We start from the raw sequence: 24,660 nt of genomic DNA, 5'->3' as shown, positions 1-24,660 counted from the left end.
CTCTACCACCAAACTAGTCGGAAAACTAACCAAACCACACTACCACTTAAGTAGTGACAGTGAAACCATTACCACATTATCGAAACCACCGTACCGTAACTAACATCACTTAAAACTCGCCATCACCAAACTAGTGATTAGAAAAACCACAGTACCAACAAACACCTGACACGCCAGCGAACAGGAGAGGATCTCTGTCTGACTAATGACAAGTCAGTCAAATGAGATTTGAATGAAGCGGCGTGGAGCAGGCTGTTGTCTGGTGGTACCAGAGCCCTGATGGACCGGGTATCCGGCCGATGCTGGCTCGACGGTCACGCCATCGCCTGACGGACGGCTGGTCACCGCGCTAATAATCTCTCGTCATCCGACACGTCACGGTAACCATGGACGCTCCATGGATACCTGACCGCCGGACATAGAGCAGATTTGTCAGGCGAAAGTTTCCAGACATTGTCATTAAAGCCATTGTCTAACCGCGCTGGTCGTAAAACCTGCCGGCACTGCTGCGGTCACTTGCAGGATGTCACACGTCAAACAATCACTAGTAGAGCTGTGTCCAACACAATCACTAGTAGAGCTAGCTGTGTCCAACACAATCACTAGTAGAGCTAGCTGTGTCCCACACAATCACTAGTAGAGCTAGCTGTGTCCAACACAATCACTAGTAGAGCTAGCTGTGTCCCACACAATCACTAGTAGAGCTAGCTAGTGTCCAACACAATCACTAGTAGAGCTAGCTGTGTCCAACACAATCACTAGTAGAGCTGTGTCCCACACAATCACTAGTAGAGCTAGCTAGTGTCCAACACAATCACTAGTAGAGCTAACACAATCACTAGTAGAGCTAGCTGTGTCCAACACAATCACTAGTAGAGCTAGCTGTGTCCAACACAATCACTTGTAGAGCTAGCTGTGTCCAACACAATCACTAGTAGAACTAGCCTAATCCGACACAATCATCACTAGAAGAACTAGCCTAATCCGACACTATCATCACTAGAAGATCTAGCCTAATCCGACACTATCATCACTAGAAGAACTAACCGCAACCAAGAGAATCACGCGGAATAACCGCATCCTTATTAAAAATGTTGAAATTAACATCAGCTAGATCTAGTGATCAAAGAAGGAAAACAACTAATCAATAAATGCAATTTAAAACGAGTCGATAATTTACAGGCAGCACACCTACTTGTCAATTAAAGCATAAAATCGCACAAGGATGTACTGGCAACCTTAAAACCGTTTGACACCCAATTAAACACAGGTATAAAATCAATGTAAGACCTGTAAAAGGCATCAGCAGACCTACGGTAGAGCCTCCCATTAGAGCGAGCACCGCCCAAATAAAGAGATTCTTTGAGCGCGAGGAAGCCATTAAATCAATGCTGTAATCTCGCTGCTACGCAATGGGGCTTGGGTTACCAGGCACCCAGCCAAATGTACAACACTTATTACATATCTACTGGCACGCAGATTTATGCTTTTCTTTATTCTTTTAATGACCACACTAAGCAGACGAGGGTTTTCATAGACACACTTTACGGACAATAATTTTACTATTAGCCACTAGTTTTAATAATTCAGCAAATAACTGCTGGTTATAAAAGTTGTGCAAATGTAACTGACCATGAATCGAGCACAATATATGTCCAGCCTTTGAGTGAATGTGTTGTGTAATTGTTTGTACATGTATGTTATTTATGACGGTCCTTAAGTCAGCCCCTGGCATAGCAGGTGAATGATAGCATGTCTATGGTATAGTTGTCTTAACATTAGGATGTGAACCATTAGGGAGTGATGAGAAAGATATAGGAAAGTGGAAACTGTTCCATGTATGTCGTTATTGTAACAATTACAGAGAGAAAACACGATTGAAAGAAACAACTTTATAGTGAGACAAAATCGAATGATAACAATAAACATTTACTGACGTGTCCGAATTTGTGAACGTTTTTGAACACGTATTATGACAACACGCCACACAAAGACTGCAACAGCCGCCTCATTACACGCGTGCTCTGACCCCAGTCGTGTCATTGTAAGCTGACCACAGAAACAACACATGTGCTCTGAGCTAATGGTGACGCTCAAGCTACAAAGTCCACTGCTGGCACACTCAAGAGATATGAAGTTACATCATCAGTGGCTTGCTACACACTGCATGTGACAATAGAGGGACTGCTGGCACACTTAAGAGATATGACGTTACATCGTCAGGGGCTGGCTACACACTGTATGTGACATTAGAGGGACTGCTGACACACTTAAGAGATATGACGTTACATCGTCAGGGGCTAGCTACACACTGTATGTGACATTAGAGGGACTGCTGGCACACTTAAGAGATATGACGTTACATCGTCAGGGGCTGGCTACACACTGTATGTGACATTAGAGGGACTGCTGGCACACTTAAGAGATATGAAGTTACATCATCGGTGGCTAGCTACACACTGCATGTGACAATAGAGGGAACATCCCCCCCCCCGTGTGTATGTTCCTGGTAACACACCTCAGCCAGCCTGTCACAGATTTGTCTTCCTGGTAACAACACCGTCACAGGTATTCAAGGGTTACAACAATTGGTTCCCTAACCAAGCTCGAATTAGTTCCCTTGACCAAGCTCGAATTAGTTCCCTAACCAAGCTCGAATTAGTTTCCGTGACCATTGCTAGAATTAGTTTCCGTGACCATTGCTAGAATTAGTTCCCGTGACCATTGCTAAAATTAGTTCCCGTGACCATTGCTAGAATTAGTTCCCGTGACCATTGCTAAAATTAGTTCCCGTGACCATTGCTAGAATTAGTTCCCGTGACCATTGCTAAAATTAGTTCCCGTGACCATTGCTAGAATTAGTTCCCCCGACCAAGCTCGAATCATCTCCTTTACAAAAAGGTGACCAAGAGATCACCACATACACTACTTTAGTCACCTTCTCCCACCGAGCAAATAATTACGGGTGAAAATTGATAGTCGATAGCCTATATTTTAAACAGCTTTAATTGCTTTTGGCGGACACCGGAAAGAAAACTGTGCACAAAAAAAGTTCGCAAATGCATTTTTATTTTCTTAAATCGAGCGTTTATAGACATAAACAAAGAGTTCCTACATCTATATTGTAGCATTATACAACATATTTCCACGAAATATGGCAAAATTAAAAGTACTGATATAATTAGTTTGCGCAGTTTTCCGTTGCGCAGTTTTTCGATGATGCTTTTTTCTGGGAACCGCTATTGGCATAGCGCGACAACAATAACATCGGCTTAAATGCGTGTTTACTTACTGCCCTCCATGGTCGCAGATTCTCAAACTATGCTAGTACCCATCCTCTACAACAGGCGATGTGTGATCTATCATTAAGTAACACATCTGCACCACTCACGAGCCAACACGGCTAAGTGAGGACGTCTGTCTTTATGATTGAAACAAATTCCGGGAAGGTTCATCAAGTTAACTTGATGCAAAGTTCATCAAGTACACAACTGCAGTAAAAACAGCACTAGTCAGGCTGGTCAACTTCAAACAATTGGTGGTGGTGGCTGTCTAGACATTCCCTGATTCCAACAACCCATGTCAGACCCCGCCCCAGCTGCCGAACGTCATTATTGTGGGAAGGCAGCAAGTGCTGATGCACTGAACCAACTCAAGTACTGCGTTCATGTAGCTAGAAGATTGTATTCTCTGGCTCCTAAAAACGGGGTCGTGTCGGCCCGATGGTGCGAGGATATCAACGGCTGCAATGGAAAAATTCTGAGGACGGCTTTGTTCAGGGAAGGCCGCGGTGTTGGGAGGTGGGGAGGACGGACCGAGTGACGGGCGGTGTGCTGACCAAGATATGCTTTATCACAGCCACGATCTCTCGCTGGTTAATGGGACCTCTTAGCCGAGCTACAAGTACACGCTTCTACACACCGTCTCGTCACACACCGTGTTCACTAGCACGGCTATACTCACAACATATACCCACACACCACCGTGTTTACTAGCACGGCTATACTCACAACATATACCCACACACCACCGTGTTTACTAGCACGGCTATACTCACAACATATACCCACACATACCATGTTTACTAGCACGGCTATACTCACAACATATACCCACACATACCATGTTTACTAGCACGGCTATACTCACAACATATACCCACACATACCGTGTTTACTAGCACGGCTATACTCACAACATATACCCACACATACCATGTTTACTAGCACGGCTATACTCACAACATATACCCACACATACCGTGTTTACTAGCACGGCTATACTCACAACATATACCCACACACACCGTGTTTACTAGCACGGCTATACTCACAACATATACCCACACATACCATGTTTACTAGCACGGCTATACTCACAACATATACCCACACATACCATGTTTACTAGCACGGCTATACTCACAGCATATACCCACACATACCGTGTTTACTAGCACGGCTATACTCACAACATATACCCACACATACCATGTTTACTAGCACGGCTATACTCACAACATATACCCACACATACCATGTTTACTAGCACGGCTATACTCACAACATATACCCACACATACCATGTTTACTAGCACGGCTATACTCACAACATATACCCACACATACCATGTTTACTAGCACCGCTATACTCACAAAATATGCGCACACACCGCCATGGGCATAGCGACAATTTAAGTACACTACCATGTACACACAAACTTTTATGTACAGAAAAAGAATAAAAAGAGCAAGACTAAGACCTACCTGTTGAACAAGAGCAAGGATAGGACCCTAAAGTGGGGCTCAAACCCTCTAAGTGCTAGACACGAACCCTCTATGTGCTAGAAACGTAACCTCTATGTGCTAGACACGAACCCTCTATGTGCTAGACACGAACCCTCTATGTGCTAGACACGAACCCTCTAGACCAGCCTACCTATACAAGTGGGACACGAACCCTCTATGTGCTAGACACGAACCCTCTATGTGCTAGACACGAACCCTCTATGCGCTAGACACGAACCCTCTATGTGCTAGACACGAACCCTCTATGCGCTAGACACGAACCCTCTATGTGCTAGACACGAACCCTCTATGTGCTAGACACGAACCCTCTATGTGCTAGACACGAACCCTCTATGTGCTAGACACGAACCCTCTATGCGCTAGACACGAACCCTCTATGTGCTAGACACGAACCCTCTAGACCAGCCTACCTATACAAGTGGGACACGAACCCTCTATGTGCTAGACACGAACCCTCTATGTGCTAGACACGAACCCTCTAGACCAGCCTACCCATACAAGTGGGACACGAACCCTCTATGTGCTAGACACGAACCCTCTATGTGCTAGACACGAACCCTCTATGCGCTAGACACGAACCCTCTATGTGCTAGACACGAACCCTCTATGTGCTAGACACGAACCCTCTATGCGCTAGACACGAACCCTCTATGTGCTAGACACGAACCCTCTATGCGCTAGACACGAACCCTCTATGCGCTAGACACGAACCCTCTATGTGCTAGACACGAACCCTCTATGTGCTAGACACGAACCCTCTATGTGCTAGACACGAACCCTCTATGCGCTAGACACGAACCCTCTATGTGCTAGACACGAACCCTCTATGCGCTAGACACGAACCCTCTATGTGCTAGACACGAACCCTCTATGTGCTAGACACGAACCCTCTATGCGCTAGACACGAACCCTCTATGTGCTAGACACGAACCCTCTATGCGCTAGACACGAACCCTCTATGTGCTAGACACGAACCCTCTAGACCAGCCTACCTATACAAGTGGGACACGAACCCTCTATGTGCTAGACACGAACCCTCTATGTGCTAGACACGAACCCTCTATGCGCTAGACACGAACCCTCTATGTGATAGACACGAACCCTCTATGTGCTAGACACGAACCCTCTATGTGATAGACACGAACCCTCTATGTGCTAGACACGAACCCTCTATGTGCTAGACACGAACCTTCTATGCGCTAGACACGAACCCTCTATGTGCTAGACACGAACCCTCTATGTGCTAGACACGAACCCTCTATGTGCTAGACACGAACCATCTAGACCAGCCTACCTATACAAGCGCAGCAAGGAAAGCGACGACCCCGTGCTGTGCTGATATGGCTGATGACGTCACAAGTTACATTTAATCAGCTGTCCATCCGTCGACCTACAGACAGCCCAAGTGTACACATTCCCTTCCCAGATGAATCAACACAACTTCAAGAGTGCAAACTTTACCTCACACATACACACACCATTATTTTACAGCAACATTATTCAGCCGTAGCTACATGATATATTCATTAGTGATACGTTTTTTAGCAGCCTCAACACCATACCAAACATGAGAAAATAATTCACAGATTACATGTGGGCAAACAAAAGGTCATTACAAAACATAACTAACTTAATGGTAGATTGAGTCCGTGTATGGTTTCATTTCTTTCTGATATCAGTCAAATATTTTTGTAGATGCATCAAGTAACCTGTTATTTAATGATGATGGTAGGTTCAGTATATTGTTATATAGTCCAGTAAGTAGGTTGAGTATATTCTTATAGAGCCCTGTAGGTAGGTTGAGTATATTGTTGTTATATAATAGGTTGAGTATATTCTTATATAGTCCTGTAGATAGGTTGAGTATATTGTTATATAATAGGTTGAGTATATTGTTCAATAGTTCTGAAGATAGTTTGAGTATATTGTTATATAGTCCTGAAGGTAGATTGAGTATATTGTTATATAGTCCTGTAGATAGGTTGAGTATATTGTTATATAGTCCTGTCGATAGGTTGAATATATTGTTATATAGTCCAGTAAGTAGGTTGAGTATATTGTTATATAGTCCTTTAGGTAGGTTGAGTATATTGTTATATAGTCCTGTAGACAGGTTGAGTATATTGTCATACAGTCTCATTAAGTTACAGGTACACAATTTCAACATCTCAGGCAATGCAAATTTTCATTAAGATAGTTTTTATTCAGGTACTAAGATAACACTAATCAAAGACCAGTCCATCAAATAATCACTCAGGTAAGTTGCTGTGTCTCCACACCACCACTAGTCCCCAAACTTCCTGGACACACACACAAAACACAAAAAGAGTCTAAAAACTGCAGTGTTGTATGATGTTTACACAAGAAAGAAGCTTTTGTCAGGGGAAATCATTGGTAAAGCTAAGGGAAAAGTGGCTAAGTCAGTGAGGCTTATGTGTATCATTATGTTACTAACTTAATGCACAGCAATAAATTGATTAACTATTTTCTCAATAAGTACTTACACAAATCATTTAAAGCCCAAGAATGAATAAATCTTTAACAAGAAAAGAGACACTTATTAATTCCAATTTAAAAAAAAGGTTAGCTTCAGTAAGTGTAGTTATACATAGACAAACAAATAAAAGGAAATGTCATAAGTGACATTTGACAGGCACTGAGTGCTCTTTAAGAAATTACAGGGGTGAAAGTAGACAGATTATTACGATTTTACTATTCCCATTTATATCATTAAGTGAAGAACTTTTTCTGGTTTTATTTTATATTTTAGTTGGAAATAAAAAAAAATTATTAGCTGCTGTGACCCATAAGTGCACCAATGACCAAACAACTAGTGATACATTAAATCTATGGGTCATGGTTACAGCTAGGCTTAAGGTCTATAAAATATTCTAACTTAGCTACACTAGCAACCAGGCTAAAACAAAATGAGCTGTGCTAATAGTTAGGCCAATATTTTATAAATATTTGCTGATCCTAGTTTACTAATAAAACTTACATAAAGTTCTGTAAACTTTAATAAGATAAGTAAAAAAGAAAAGAATAAAATGCACTTGAAAGATTTCTAGAGCGACCAGTGCTTTGTTTTAGTATTATAATCATTCATAACCATAGAGAATTTGATTATTTTCTTTCTTTCAAATACATTTTAAAGCTTATTTTCTACTTTTTGGTATTGAAATATTGCAATGTTATAATAGTGAGAGGATTCTTAAAATTTAAAAATAAAATGCATTCTTCTAATTGTTCTTACACTCCACTCCATGACTTATTGTGACATGTTGCTAATATTTCCTTGTAAAACCCACTCTACTCAACAGCTTGAATGGTAATGCTACCACCAGAGGTAGCATACACAGTGCCTGGGGCAGACCACCAAGGCAGGGCTAGAGTTAGAATATTTTTATCCCAATTGGTAAGATGTGAATTCATACACACAGAATTGTATAGGCCTTCAGTACAGGAAGGCCAGATTAATTTTACAAAATAGTGCATAGTGCATACATTTAATATTTTTACTATTTGAAACAAGAAATATTTAGTTTTTTTTTCTTAAACCAGAATAACAGCTGCTGCACTTGATCTTGAAAAAGAAGTTTAATTTATTTAAAGAGCACCTATCAACCAAGTAACATAGAATTTATTGACAAGTGACTTACTTTTACGTTTCTGATTGGTACAGAAACTACTCAACATTTAGTCACCAGAACTAAGAAAATGAGAAAGACTATTTTGTTTTAATTGACACTATAAATATATATGATCAACTTCATTGATATGGTGAGTTTATTTATTTCTAGGAACTGAATTTGCTAATTAAGAATATCATAATTTATCCACTAGAAAACTAGAGGATAAGTTAAAACAAAGTTCATCAAAAAAGATAGAGGTAACACTCTAAACTAAAATATTTGGAAATGAATGCTTAATTCACCAATACACACAAAACTGTACTTTAAGTATGGTAGTTTGGTGATTTACAAAGTTTATTTTCTTCTATTAAAGTCGAGCCATAAATGCCAATTTTAAATGAATTAATACAGACATTTTTAAAGATAAAACTTGACTTAAAACTAGCATTTTCTGTACTTATTTTGATCTATTGTTCATAGAATTAGATAGTCTATATACAGTCCAATAAAATTAATCAATATGGGAAGAAGTTATACATATATTTTATATAACATTACTAATATATTACTTTAAAGAATAATCTTTACCCCCTTCCCCCTCCCCTTAAAATAAGTAAGACTCACTCCCACTAAAATAAGGTAGGCCTACACATCCATATCAAGATTCAAACCACTGAAATTTTAATTAAAAAATTCAGTGATTTCTTTCTAAAATAATATTGCATAATTCACATCAGTCATCATAGATCAGTTATTCATAACCATCTGCACAAAACTATAAAAAATACAAAATAATGACACAAAAAAATCTGGTTTAAATTGAAACAGTACTGGTGAGTGATAAGAAGCCCCTGCCCCCCTTGTTGCCCAACACCCTTCCTGCTTGATATAACTATTTTTATATTTTATTAATCTGAAATAATTGACTGTGAATATTTTATTCATAGTCAATGAATGTTAAAAATTTTAAATTCTGACACATTTTTGTAATAAAAAATTCAAACACCAAGAAAGCCTGTTACTTGTTACTCAACTGTTATTTTAACAAAAATCTTAGTCTCTAGCTAGGCCCTACGTCTCTATCTCTAAGTTTTAACACAATTTTCACTTAAGATAAAACTTTCAGTCTTTCAGTGAACAATTTTACTGATTGAGGATACGGATGTTCAATAATAGTAGTATTGTAATCTCAAATAGTTTTTTATGGTTATAAATTAGGATTAGGGTTAGGCGTATTGTAGGACTCTATGTTAGGACAGTTAGGGTGTTAGCTATCACTATCACTCAGTTCAGCAGCTAAGATACACTACTACTGACTGACTGACTACTTCAAGTCAACAGCACCCACCCCATGCGAATGGCTATCTCTGTATCTGTCAATGATCGGATCACTGAGTAACTAATAGATATACCCGCACTTCCTGTGTGGATCAGCGGACTAACTCAATGATAATTGCTCCGTCTCTAAGCAGTTTGAATCTATAAATAGAATAACAAAAGGAAGGAAACGAAATTTTAACCTGATTTCCGCCATTAAAAAAAGTAACATGAAACCTACAGTTCACGACACATCGCATAGGAATTTAAAATAAATATTAGGCCTATAGGTTTAATACATATTGCATAGAATATAGAAATTTAGATCTAGTGTTCTGGTTAGTAGTTATTTCATGTTTATTAGAATATAGTCTAGAATCTAATCATACGGCTGCATAAAAAGAAAGTTTGAAGGAAATAGAATAGGAATCTAGAGAAGCGGAGGTAAGAAGGTTAAATTAGTAATTTACATGATTTTTATTGTAGTTTCACTGTTTGTTAGGCCCAATTATTAAATCTTTAGATCAGAGGTCCAGCTTGATCATGTGGGGTATCTATTGTGGTGCATTGGAATGAAAAGCCCACATTATACATACTTAAATATAGAATCTAGTAGGCCTATACTATAACTGTACTGCCCTATACTTTAAATTTGTTGCAACAAGAAAAAAGCCTAATTACTATTAGGCCTATTAGTTATAATTTAATTAAATTGAAATATTTGATTATCTTTATAGTTTATAGTGAATGCATGCTAATGAGCATTATTCAAGCTGCTGTTATATTTAGGCTCATAGGCCTATTTACTCTATAGCTTAGGCTATATACTATAGACTATATATTATATACCAATATTGTGCATAAAACTTAAAGCATGTAAGCATACACAATAATAATTATCATTAGACCTATAGTAACTAAGACTCGTACTATTTAGTACTACTTTAATAGTACCTTTAAACTATTAGGCATAATGAAATAATGATTAATGATTTCAGTGTTTTCCGCACTCGAGAGGAAAGAGGTTGCAGGGAACTTAGAGACTAATCTTTGCCAACATACTGGATTTCTGGTGATGACAATAGCAGCAGATAGTATGCGGCTCAGTTAATACTAAAAACAATTGATTTTACTAATTAGTGGTAAGCTCTTTTTTAAAATAATATATTATAACATGGTATCGCAAAGGTTCAGGTTGTCCAATAAATGGTAATTAGAGTCAGGTTTAGGACTATAGTTTAATGCTTGGTTAGTAATATGCATCAAGTTGGGAAAGACATAGAAATGGAAATACATAGAATTTAATGTGTTCATTCGCAAACGTTACTATTTAAATTTTTTTAGGCCTGCTATTTATTGCTGAATAATAAAATCACTATACTTATCCACTATATTATGTTTAAATAAAGTGAGTTTAGATCAGTCGAGTAAATAAATTTAATAGCAAGACATAGCTAAAATTTACAATGAATATATATATATATATATATATATATATATATATATATATATATATATAATTTGATTGCTATTTTATAAAAGTATGTAAATCACAGACCAAACATTACTTTGTATTGTGTCTACAACTTAACAAAAATGCTACTACTTTGATGGATTGTATTTAGTGGTTAGCTTTAATTTAATAATTTGTGAAATATTCTTGCTAATCTATGTGTAAATTGCTTTTCAGGACTATGAGTGTGTGTTTGGCCATCCTGATTTCATAACTACAACTGATGTTCAATTACAAGTGATATTAATCAGCCTCCGTGGACTATACACTGTGCCTAGTTTCATCCTCAGGTAACTGTACTATAGGCATAACCCATTTTTTAAAGTAATTATTATAGCCAGAGATAGCATTGTATGTTATAATAAATATAATGGATTTTAATCCAAAATATTTTATTAATTATTGTCTTTTTTTTAAATTCTAGTAAATCAGTGAGTTGTACAACATAGAGGGTATTATATTTGAATGATAATTGAAACACATATTGTTATAGAGCTCAAAACTATGTACTTATCTAATATAATTAATATAGTGAAACAGTTTTATTGAAGCATATTATTTCATATTTTACCACACAGAGACTGATGTGTAAGCTTAAAGTAAAGACATCAAATCAAAGTATCAGCCATCAAGAGGGTAAATATTGATAGTCTACTTCATTAATCTTCAATATGAATGAACACAATTTTAAATCTATAATCTTTGATGATAATGTTTGTTTCTTGTTATTCATCATGTTCAGTGCTTTATCTTTTCAAAGTAATTAGTTATAGTAAAGAAATATTAGAGATAGTAATATAAATTTGTAATTTATTTTTCTTGCAAGTTCCACAAAAGAAAGTATAAAAATATTTTGCCTTTATTTCATTTACAGAAAAACATTCAAAATCATATTGTGATACACAAGTCAAGCAAGTCTGACCAGCATTTTGATACAGGCCAAGAAAAAGCTGGATACTTGATTGGAGGGGTCGCACAAAAAACATGGGTTATCACTAGGGAAACAAGCTCGCAATACAGTTCACTGTTAGGACAGCAAGCCAAATACTTCTAAACTTATTTGAATCATTTTTGCTGTTTATTATAATTTATCCAATTGTCTTATCAAATATATAAATTTATATATATACACAATTCCTAATATAGAATTTCTAAAAATGTTTTATTATAATATTTAAAAATGAAACAAACATGTTCCCAGAACACAGCCAAATAATGTCAACATGTTCCATGAACTCACAAAATGGCAACATGTTCCCTGAACACACACAATGGCAACATGTTCCCAGAACACAGCCAAATAATGTCAACATGTTCCATGAACTCACAAAATGGCAACATGTTCCCAGAACACACAAAATGTCATTATGTGCCCAGAACACACAAAATGGCAACATGTTCCCAGAACACACAAAATGGCAACATGTGCCGAGAACACAAAAAATGACAACATGTGCCGAGAACAATGCCCCTTACAGATGACATGTTCCCAGAACACAGCCCGTAGTTGGTCTGCCATAAAAAGTTAACAATACTTTACTTTTTCCTTAACAATTTTACAAGCAGGTAGTAAAGCCATAAATCTTTACTGTGGATATAGCCAATAAATAGGGTAACCTTCACTATATGCAATTTGTAGTTTTCAATGCCTGTCCCATGCATATTATTTAGCATATGGTTTTGGGCCTTGCTTCATTTACTCAATAAATTATATAGACATGAGAATTTTCATTTAAATCTGCAAAAGCTACATTCTGTACATTATTATTTTCAAACTACATCATATATTTTTCTCTTCTCTGATAAAAAATATTCCTCATATTGTTTGTGTCAAGTATTTTATTTTTATCTATGCAATGCTATATTCTTATTTTATAATAATTACTTTTATACAAATTCTTTTGAAAACTGTTCTTTATTGATTTGTATCATTTTCTTTATTTCTGAAAAATAAAACTTTGTTTGGGAATCCTTTTTTTGTTTCTGTACAAATTAATAAACATAAATACCTACCAGGCTTAATATCCAGCAACATTAAACAATTATGTAGGGCCTATTGTTAGTAATGGAAAAGTATATACTAATTAATGTGATTTCTCCTGGCCACCTTGTTCTGAATACCTTCAACTGTGTCAATGTTGCTACCAACTCCAATAATTAAAACTGAAGTCATTTACTATGAAGTAAAACTTGGGTGTAATCCAAATCCACCCAGTTGCCGGGGGCAAGGTACCAAACATGATGTCCAGTAGAGGGTTAAGAAAGTATCATTATTAAATCACCATTAAACCCCTCCTCGCCTACGCCATTGCTTGTATGCATATGGACGTTATCGGAATTTACTGTATTGCTTATAAGTCGAAAATGCGAAAAAGACACGTTTAACATTACTAGTTTGAAGAATAACATTCATGTTAGCCGAAACAGGTGTATTCTAAAGTTGTTTAAATTCATTTTATTGTTCATTACGATTATGATGTCGTAAAATATAGGCCTATTTAAAAAAAGCATAACTAAAAAGTGTTTAAACGCATTTTCTTCTTAGAAAAGCCGCACATGCATGATATCATTAACATTACGGCAAATCAAACCCTCGAAGAAGCCCCATCAACCATTCAATTATTACGATGGGCAACAAATAAAACGCCCGCATCAAGGTACAGTCCTTATGCTATCGACATTAGCTCAACCCCGGCAACTAACGTGTCCCAAAACCAAGAATTGAAATCTTGACCCATTATTCTGATTAATTAGTGGTTAAACATCTTTAGGCATCTGAAAAAGTTAGTTTTTAATCTAGTGTACTCATAAAGGAACAACATAAAGCTTTATGCCGCCTTAAAAACCCAATCCCATGTTACGCAAGGCGTCGATAGAGAAAGAATAGGGCTTTGAGTCAGAACAGGCAAGGGCTTAGATAACTGCCAAAATACCTAATCTGTAGACCTCACAAGTCTAGACGAGATATTTGTGCCTCTTTTTTTAGACTTTCAGAACAAATGCATGTGATGTGGTCAGTAGGCACATAAAAGAGAAAAGTAGTTTTAATCTAGAGACTTCAAACATTTCTGACGGACCGAATTTGAACTTGTAGGCCGTGGTGTCGATGCCAAAGTTTAGCGTCGACCGCAAAGATAAGCTATCGTTATATCATCTCTTTGCCCATATTGTGACAGATATTTACAAATGTGTCTAATATAGGACAGAATACATAGCTACTCAACAGAGATAAGCGCAATCACTTGTCCACGACTTAACAAACCACTGTACTGCAAAACCCACCTAAATGGAAAATGTCTTAGATGTGTGTTTTAATACAAAAGTGTACCTCGTCGCGAGTTAGGACCTGTAGGTAGTCTGTTACTACTCTATATCTAAAAACAATAAAAAGATAACGTGAATTTTATTTGTTCAATTTCTTGGTTAATTGTATTTGTTGCATCTTGTTCAATTTTGTTAATATTGATTAACCTAAAGGGTTCAAATGTAACAAAGAAAATTGTGACTAAGTTTCCTGGTGCGGGTATGCGGACACTAGTTAAAGTAGGCCCTATATATCTATTTATATTTATAGAAATGAAAGTATGTTTATCTGTTTGTCCTATATGAATTACTACATCTTTTTCATCGGATCGCCATAAAACTTTGTGAACAGAGTTTTTTCCAGGAATCTATTCGGAGGGGGGGGGGGGACGCAGAGCCCCCCCACCCCCCGAAGAAAGTCTATCGACCCCCCCCACCCCCGAACGAAACGGAATTTATATAGAAAAAAATACTTTTAACAGTGTTCGCACGCCCCCCCCCCCCCCCGGAAAGATTTCGCCAGGGCGGCACCCTAGCAGGAAGCAGAAGCGTAGCAACCTATTCCGGCGCCCGGGGCGAACTATCAATTATGTGCCAACCCTATTCAAACGCTGGCAAAAAGGCGTCCATCCCTACATACACTCCCCTATATAAAATAATTGAGGATATCAGCCATGTATAAATCTGTTTTCTTAAATTTTACTGAAGAATGAGGATTTTTTAAAAAATTGTCTACCCCTTTTGGCGCCCCATTCGATCTGGGGTCTCTGACAGGAAGCAATGCAATTTTTCTCCATAAAAATAAAAGCCAGATGCAATTTGACACTGTTCGTACGAGAGTCATAAAATTTTGGGTAGTTGGTGAAAAGGGTTTCGAGAAAGAAAAAAATTCTTAAGTGTGGCACCCTGGGAGGGTTCGATTTTTCTAATTATACCATTATGAGCTCAGAATCCAGAGGGGAATCCAGAGGGGCTATTTCATCAATTGCGGTCATAGGTAATACTAGATTCAGCAGAGGCACAGCGAGGGGGGCGGGGGGTACATATGTCCCCGGGCGCCAACCCTAGGGGCGCCAAAATGGTTGAAAAAAATTAAAAGCTCATTTTAGCTACAGTTTACATTATAAATATTTAAAAAATACGGGGGGGGGGGGGGTGCGCCAAATTGAAAGTTTTGTCTCCAGCGGGAGGGGGGGGGGGGGCGCCAAATTGAAAATTTGTCCCCAGGCGCCAGGAATGGTGCTACGCCTCTGAGATTCAGTGATAAAACTACACCAGGTTCATCCGCCAGCTTCCCGGCTGTTGAGTGGCTCAGAGCGGCCAAGACCCATCTCGGGCGACACTACGGTTTAGATGGGCTACTATAAATGTTCACTAAGTAGAATAATGAGCGCCCGCCGGCGCCCTGGCAGTTGGCGACAGCGAGCGCCCCGGGCTCTACAGAGAGTGCCTCCTTAAAGAGCACCCTACAATAGGGACACGGTGGCACACGACATTTTATAATTAAACCGAATTAGGGGTGCCCCTGCGGAAATATAACCAGTGGCTCCCTGGAGCGCCAAGGGACGCGTCTCTAACACATGGGCGGTCGCCAATGTGTGTTCTACCTCACTATTACAGAGGTTGATTAACGTACACTCAAGGCTTTCATACAGTGAGCCTTGGTGCGTCTAGGCGGCAGTGTGGACAAACCCGCGCCCCAAAAACGAATATGTGGGTTTGTTTGTTTAAGCATTATCAAAGATTTCATTCGTTTGTCATTCAAATTTGAGAAGTTAATGCTAATACCCCTATGGTGGTTTCTACGAAAAAAAAATTCGATTTGGTGGCACCCTGGCAGGGTTCCATTTAGCTCCCCGGGTTTTCCCGTGAGTACTATGGTACCTTTGTTCGTTTTAATAATTGCGAAACGCTATGAATATGATGGGCTACTATAATCGCTCACTATACCGAGTGAGGCGCCTTCCTACCTACGCCCACCTACCTACATACCTAACTCCCTGCCTACGTACCTACCTATCTACTAACCTGCCTGCGCTGCTGCCTGCCTACCTACTTTCCTACCTACCGTTATTCCTGCCAAACTGCTTTCCTTCCACCCCGCCTGTCTACACACCTCACACCCTACTTACACACACACATATCTTCGTATGTATGTGTTAGTGAGCTCTAGGACTATGTATTTTTACATTTTTGTTGTTACGTAGAACTATTCAGTATAAAGGAGTTTCCTTTTTTTTTGACGTTGTAACTGCCGCTAAAATATTCTTTTTTGTATGTGTGCATAAAATAGTGTAGGGTTATTAACAAAAGTAAATTTTAGTATGTATTTAAGTGTATATAATCATTTTCGTCAAGCCAATGTGTTCATAATCTTAAATTTAAAAACCCATGAAACTCGATAGCCAAAGATTTAGAATGAGAATAATTGCTATTTAACCAGTAACACCTATTCTAATTATTGTAATAATATTTTTTTAAAATAAATATACACAGAGATAGATTGTTTTCTTATATAATTTATTTAAAAAGTCAACTGTATTTCATAACGAAAATTAACACAAAATACATTCGAATAGAAACTGTCAAGGGAGACTACTCTAATATTTGTAGGAATAATAATTTTTATTTAGAGTTTTTTTTTATTATTATTAGAAGAAAAGTTAATCATGTAGGTTCTATAAAAGATTACCTTGCATTTAAAAAAAAAGATATTCGATAGGTTTAGAATGAGAAATAGTTAAAATTACTTATTATATTCATTAGTTGTTTTTTTTAATAACATAGTACAAAGACCTGTTTTAATTATTTTTTAAAAATCTTATTTTAATTAATAAATTATAAATGAAGATCGAGGATCTATATTTAAAAAAAAATAGTTTAACTGTCCCTAAACAATTGTATCAATCGCTGAGAAATTAAGAATTAATAATTACGTTTAACGCTTTATTAATTAAACGAGTTGAATTATTTCCGTTTTGAAAAAACTCTCTCTCTCTTTATAACTACTAACGCTTTATCATTGAGTTTCTTAAGAGAAAAATACAGGAGAGCGGTAGTTATCATTGACTCTGTCATTGATAATTTCATTGAGTCTTTCATAGAAAATAGTGTTTGATCGGCTGCAGCACCAGACAACACTAGCTAGATTCTAGATCTAGTCTACTGTTAGATTCTAGTTCTGGCGTTGTCTATATAAATCATAATGACAGCAATGTCTAGAATCTAGATATCCTAGATCTAGAAATCTAGTCTAGTTACATTTAATAAAGATTCTAAAATTAGGCCTAACCTAATAATCTAATATTTAATAACACAACATTGACTTGACGTTTCAGTTTCAGCAGCTGCGAATCAAAATTGGGTCAACACCAAAAGTGAAACCATAATTTGTTTTAAATGACCCAAAGTTAAGTAAATTTAAGCTGAAAACTTGTTTTAAAATACGTTTACTTACTTTCTTTTGTCTTTGGCCATACTTAAAAAACCATCCACGAATGTTTAGCTTGTTTATTGATTCAAAATTATGTAAAATTATATCCTTCAAACACACTTTGTTTAGTAGTGATACTTTGACGTCACAGTCTTCCTAAGAACCCTGATTCCGTTTCCGGTAACCTCATAAAAAATGGAACTTTACAACTCAGGGGGAAGTAACGAGTATTATTTTTATTGCTTCAGCTAAACAAATGTGAAGATTATGTCTCTTGCTAAGTCAACGTTATTTATTTACTCAAATTTACTGTGATTCGATTTTATTTGTATAATATAAATAAAAGGCCTATATATTTTTTTTACTTTTAAATATTAGCAAAAAACACATATCAAAACGTTTAATTAGGGTTGCCAGGTGTCCAGTTTTGAACTGGACAGTCCAGTATTTGAGCAGACTGTCCAGGATAAAATAAATATAAATACTGGACAAGTATATGAATAATACTCTGTTACCCCCTTCTTCTGCTTTGCGGCATACCTGAGAAGGGAAGGATGGAAAGGTGTCCAGTATTTTCGGAAAAGGTATCTGGCAACCCTACGTTTAATCAGAAAATTAGATTTTACCTTGAGAATTTAAAAAAATAAATATGTGTAGATCTAGGTCCTTTGAAGTTAAAGCAAGAAAGAAATGAATTATTCTTTCTAGTTTTTAGTAAATCTAGATAGTCTATATGACGGCGCATAGAACAAAACTGTTGCGGTTAAATGGCCTATAAACGATAATATCTATAACACAACGGCTTATGATATAACTTCACATACTTTCTTAGGCACCGGTAGTGTATTAAGATACTTGTGCTTATTTGAATACAACGTGTCTGATCAGAATCCCTTTAACAAAAGAAGAACATCAACGTACTTGCTCAATATATAGGTCTATCTCGCTACTGGCTTCGCGATCTCTCCACCCATCCCTGATTTAGTCCACGAATAAAGTTCCTGATTTCACGATGTGGTAGTCTGGTAGTGGCCCACAGAGGAGGGTGTCATGGTGACACCACTATTTCTCTACAAGCAATAAACAGGCTTCGATATATATATATATATACATTTATATATATATATATATATATATATATATATATATATATATATATATATATATATATATATATATATATATATATATATATATATACATACATATATATATAAAGAAAATGAAGATGTTTAAGATTATACTTTCAAGGTTAAAAGTTAACCTTGCTGTCTTTTTAGAAAGGTTAAAGTAAGAAATGTGTTCGTATTTCGAAATAACAAAAATCTTGATCTACAAATGCTTGTGTGTGTCCCCCTCCCCCCCCCCCCCCAACCTCCTCAGCTCACCCGAATCTTTAGCCTAGTTTCGCCAGAGCGCAGCATGGAATGTGCTAGATTACACAACGTCTGCGTGTTATTTTGTAAGGCTGTTAGAATACATTTTTTTGACCTTATTGTCAGTAAACATCTGATCGACTTTTACTTCGACTTTTGTTAGACTTTTATTAGGCTTTCTGTTAGACTTTCCATGTGGCTGTTAATAAAATTTCTGTCCAACTTGTTTTGTTTGACTTTGTTAAATGATGTTGAGGTAATGTTATATTATTACTAGAGAAGAGTCAGTTCTACGAGAGAGTATTCTCATTAAGTAATCTGCAACAACAACCAAAACATAACACAGCAAAAACACATTACATTAAAGCCCAATAAAAACACAACATAACGAAAGCCAAACAAAACTCCAAAAAAAAAAAAAAAAAAAAACACAACAAGACACCAGAAACAAAAACACAACAAAACGCCAAAAAACGGAAACGAAAGAACAGAAACACAACACGACAAAGCATAATAAAAGATCAACATAAAACACAACAAAACAAAAACAAAAGGCACAAAAATTAAATTTAATGAATTTAAAAACAATGTTCATTTTATTTAACTTTAAGACATGCAATTATAAAGCGGCTGTGGACCTTCCTTTGATTGCGCTGCCAATGTTGATCGGGTGTTAGGCAGTGGTGGAACTAGAAAAAAAAGGCCCCCCCGCAGAATTTTTTTTTGGGCCCCTATATATATACTAGGCATGCTGCCCAGCTTCGCTTAGGCTTTCGAAAACATTGAGAATTTGAATGCTTAATTAATTCGCCCGAGGGTCGGTCTACGACCTCAAGAGTTATGAAGAGGTTCCTCCGTGGACATTTTTTTTCGATTTATAGCTCATATAAGGTACCGGTCAGTCGAGGTCAGTTTTGACCCCTTCATCGTAGACTTTTCGGCCAACCGGCCCCCGTGCTCTGTCGCCCCAAGGCAAGGTCCTGCCAAATTTGAAGCGCCTGCGGCGCCGGGAAGTGCCTTATCGGACACCCGACAATCTAGATCTAGATCTAGAATCCTAATTGAATTTTTTTTTTAAGTTTAGTCCGAGCAAAATTTAAAAAAAAAATACATTAACCAAGTTGACTTGGTGGGTCTCGAACCCGCACCACCTGCGTGGTTAATAGTACACTAACATCTCCGCTATTTAGGCACCTTATAACATACAGAGAATGAAAGACGTATTTTAAAATCTTAACTTAAGCGAATATGCCTATTCTTTCAAATTAATTTTTTTTATCCCAAATTAGCCAGTTCCAAACAAAGATTTTGTATAAATAAATGTTATGAGTTTAGGCCGGAAAAATTGTATTGTATACATTTCATAGTGTACGTAGATCTAAATCAAATTTGAATGAAATAGTTCATTTCTTTTTTATTCTAAACACGGCAGATGACGTCATTAGTAAGCAATAGTGTCGTCACAGTTTAATGCGTTCTTTTACACATCTATTAATGCTTTTCCGGTTGCATAAATAATACTGTTTCTCTATATTCGAATACGCCTTGATTTTTTATTTTTCTTCTTGAAATAAAATTGTGGTTATACATTTAAAACATCTAACATATTATTTTCAACAAAAGTCCGTATAAAGTTCTCCATATATCGCTGCCGTTTCTGACGTGATGTCCGGCGAAAATTTTTTGCGGACAGAGAAAGAGAGAGAGAGAGAGAGATGTGCGAACGTGGCCCATTATAGTATTAGATATATATATATATATATATATATATATATATATATATATATATATATATATATATATATATATATATATATATATATATATATATATATATATATATATATGGAAAACAAAGGTCGCACTAAATTTAAAAAAAAAATGTATCCGGTACCCGAATAAATCAGAGGTTTTCCAACACACGGGCTGGCCCCATTCAGTTTTCCATGTGAGAAGCACGGACTCTCTAAATCTAGTCCAGCACTCCAAACTGACGCCGGTTTTTATGAGGCTTTCATCAAAACGTTACCAACCGTGTGCCCTGTTTTCCAGAAGTTGAATTAAATGTTAACAATGTCGGCAGTTCATTTCTTGGATCTTAGGACGCGGGTTTGTCCACACTACCAACTAGACACGCCAAGGCATGCTGTAAGTCCCTCGGCGACGACCCAGGTGTCAGGGGAGTCACGGGGCTCTTGGAGCTACCGGTTACATTACTGCACGGGTGATGGGTGCAACACATTGTTTCTTCCGGCAGAGCTCCCCCTCCCCCACCCCTCCTCCAAAAACAGTCTACACAGGAAGAAACATTGGTGCGACACCTAATTAGATTTAGTCATCGAGTGTTGTAGCGAGACTTATTCCTAGTGTTGTGGGAACTTTTAAGCGACTGTCTGTGGGGGGCCAACCTGCTCATATGTGATGCGCTCAGGATGACACTGACGCCAGTTGTATTCAAGTAGTAACCTCATCCGTTTATGCAGGATCACGGGGCGCTAAATCACATATTTCCGTTAGGAGTCCCCACTCCAATATGTACAAATGTTAGGCCTATGACAGAAACTTTTGCGGGGCTGTACTCAACAGCTTCCCAAGTTTTCATGGCGATTGGGTGAATGATGCAGTAATGCAAAATAGACAGAAAAATGTTTTTCACATGTACAACTGTATGTGGCCAGGTCACGCGTTGGATAACCTTCTGATTTAGGGGAGGGGGGGGGGACTAACAAAAAGCCAGACCCTCACACACCCCCACCTCAATGACGTCATTTATAAATAGTAATTGACTATTAATAATGTTCAATTAATTCTAAACGTAATTAATTTCTAAATAATTATACAAAAAAATAATCTTACCTGCCCTGTTTTGTGAATTAGATGTGCCTGATAATATGAAAGTAAATTAATATCTGTTGACTAGATCTAGATCTAGTGCTGTCTAGTGTCTGACAAAATGTGCTGAAGTGTTGAATCGTACGGTTAGGAAGTAGTTCATAAACGATACATTTATCTCCTCGATACTTGTGAGGTTGAGAAAGAGGGGTGGGATAGGGGTCGGCTCGGGAAAAAAACTTGAAAGCGACAACAAAACGCCTTGATCTATGTACGTCAGCATCGCCCATCTTAAAACTTACTCAGGGGAGATTATTCCAAGTATAGACTTTAAAAATTTACTATGATATTTCTCGTAAAAGCAAAAACAAGTAACCGTATATAAAACTGAAGTTTCTAGTATAGTATTAAATTATTTTTTTATTATTTGTAGGATGCAAGATAGTACAGGATACAAATTCAACCACTATCACAAACACATTAACATTGAAAAATGTACAATGGATATGGGGTCCCTTACCAATGCCGCAAAGACGAAAGCCCACTTCATATGTAGCGGCTTTTCGTGCTATGGACTTTGTTGTTTTTTAAAAAGAATTTTGCCGACGACAGCGTGTGTTTGATTGTAGGGAAATAGAACTCGGCCTTGACAATGGTTAAAAAATACAACTATAAATAACTGTTTAAAAAAAAGGAAAAAAAAATCTACAATTTTTGAACCCCCTTTTTGGTCCCCATTCCCTACCTAATCCGCGACAGTACACTTTGGAGGGTCGGTCAAACAGTTACGTGTCCTCTATTTAGCTATTAAAGAGGTGGGGGGCAACGAGTCAAAGAATCATTCAAATTTGAAGAGTTGCCTATATTTTACACTGTAGTTTGTGTAATGGATTTTATCTGTTGCGGAAGAGCGTGGTATAGTGACTGTAAAATAAAGATAATCGTACCGCAGCTAGTGTTTTTCTTTTACAAACCAAATATTAAGGCAAAAATGCACGAAAATTAAATTCAAAATTTTAAAAAATATTAATTTTGGTCAGCCGTGGGTGGGCCCCTAAACGGCCTGCCCCCCCCCCCCCGTGCATTGCGGGGTCTGGCGGGACTGTAGTTCCGCCCCTGTTCATCGGGTGAATGAACTACTGACTAGTGTCTTTAACAAAATGTGCAGGAGTGGTCAGTTTACAGTTCAATAGTTCATAGACGGTTCGTTAATCTATGCATTACATCTTATTAGGGTGTGGTGAGGGGTAGAGGTGAGGGGTAGGGGTGAGAGGGGGCAGGGGAGAGAGTTGGGAAGGTTCATTGGAAGGGGACAAGAAAGCGCCGATGAACATCTACATCAATAGTGCCGACTTTTTCCGGTCGTCTAGAAGACCAGGATAGTCGCCGCAACATTTCCCCAGCCCGATTTCAAAGTGTACCGGCAGTCAAATTTCAGATGCTTCGCTGAAGGGAGATAACTTAAACTTTTACAAGTTTATTGATACAGTTGTTAAAGTAAAAATGAACGCAATTATAAATGTATGAGATCGAAATAAATAATTATATTTTTTGTAGAATTCAGGCCAGTAGTTTAAACACACAATCATAGATATGTATTTTAATAATGTAAACAATATAACAATGCTTTTTTTGTTCTCCTAATCGACGCCACTAAAAAGAACGGTAGGCTGCGTCTTTGAAGATGACTTTATGTCTGGCGGTCTCTCGAGCTATATAGTCTGTGCATTTTTCTCAAAGACGTTTGCCGACTATCGTGTTTGTTTGTAACTGTAGAAGAAAGATAACTCGACCTCCACCTAATTTTTTTTTTTTTTAAATAATTTAGCCGGGATTTTTGGGCCCCCAATCGGTCTAGGCCCCCCCGCATTGCGGGGTCTGGCGGCACTGTAGTTCCGCCCCTGGTGTTAGGTAGGTTTTTTTTTTTTTTGTTTGTTTGTTATCGACATCCAAGCAGAAGTTTCCATATTTGCCTTAATCCGATCAGTATTTAGCCAAACATGTTCAAAAGGTCAAGTGTTATCCTATAGATATCTTGCCTCAAGAAACAACCTAACAATCAGCTGACAAAACTATTACCGTAACTACTGCTTGAAATTGAAACATCATGTCGATAATATTTTAAGAAGTCACTCTATTCCTGCCCTGTATTGGCGTCTATACCCGGCTTTTAGAAAGTCCTGAACTTGTGGGCATCGACTCACAAGTCTCATCAAGGGGATCGATAGAACTTTATAACACATTAGGATCAAATTTAAATACATTTTTAATAATCTCAAGTTTCTTTGATCAACGTTAGATATTGTTGCGATGTGATCGAAGATGCACCTTTGTGCAAAGAAACGGGGGGGGGGGGAGTTACAAGATCACAAACTCGTTCATAAAAAGGACCACAAACCCGCTCACAAGCCCATCCACAAATAACCACACCATAAACCCCGCCCAC

General features: G+C 37.5%; 1 protein-coding gene and 1 long non-coding RNA gene across 2 annotated transcripts in view; one reads left to right on the top strand and one right to left on the bottom strand.

Moving 5' to 3' along the window:
* Positions 1-18,184, bottom strand: part of LOC131930705 (hypoxia-inducible factor 1-alpha) — a 40,374-nt gene extending 22,190 nt beyond the window's left edge. Inside the window, exon 1 of the mRNA XM_059287288.1 lies at positions 18,031-18,184. Within this exon, the coding sequence (XP_059143271.1) occupies positions 18,031-18,050 (20 nt within the window). The 5' untranslated portion in view covers positions 18,051-18,184. The remainder of the gene's footprint in view (positions 1-18,030) is intronic.
* Positions 9,881-13,242, top strand: LOC131930709 (uncharacterized). The gene is made up of 5 exons (XR_009384161.1): positions 9,881-10,201; positions 10,756-10,899; positions 11,448-11,560; positions 11,849-11,906; positions 12,145-13,242. It is a non-coding gene; the product is annotated as an uncharacterized LOC131930709 (long non-coding RNA).
* Positions 18,185-24,660: the final 6,476 nt, after the last annotated feature.

The sequence above is a fragment of the Physella acuta genome, unplaced genomic scaffold (genome assembly GCF_028476545.2).
Source record: "Physella acuta isolate Inbredline_101_S28 unplaced genomic scaffold, ASM2847654v3 ptg001828l, whole genome shotgun sequence".
NCBI classification, from domain to species: Eukaryota; Metazoa; Mollusca; class Gastropoda; family Physidae; genus Physella; species Physella acuta.
The sequence above is the reverse complement of the archived record's forward strand: the minus strand, read 5'-3'. Positions and strand labels throughout refer to the sequence as shown.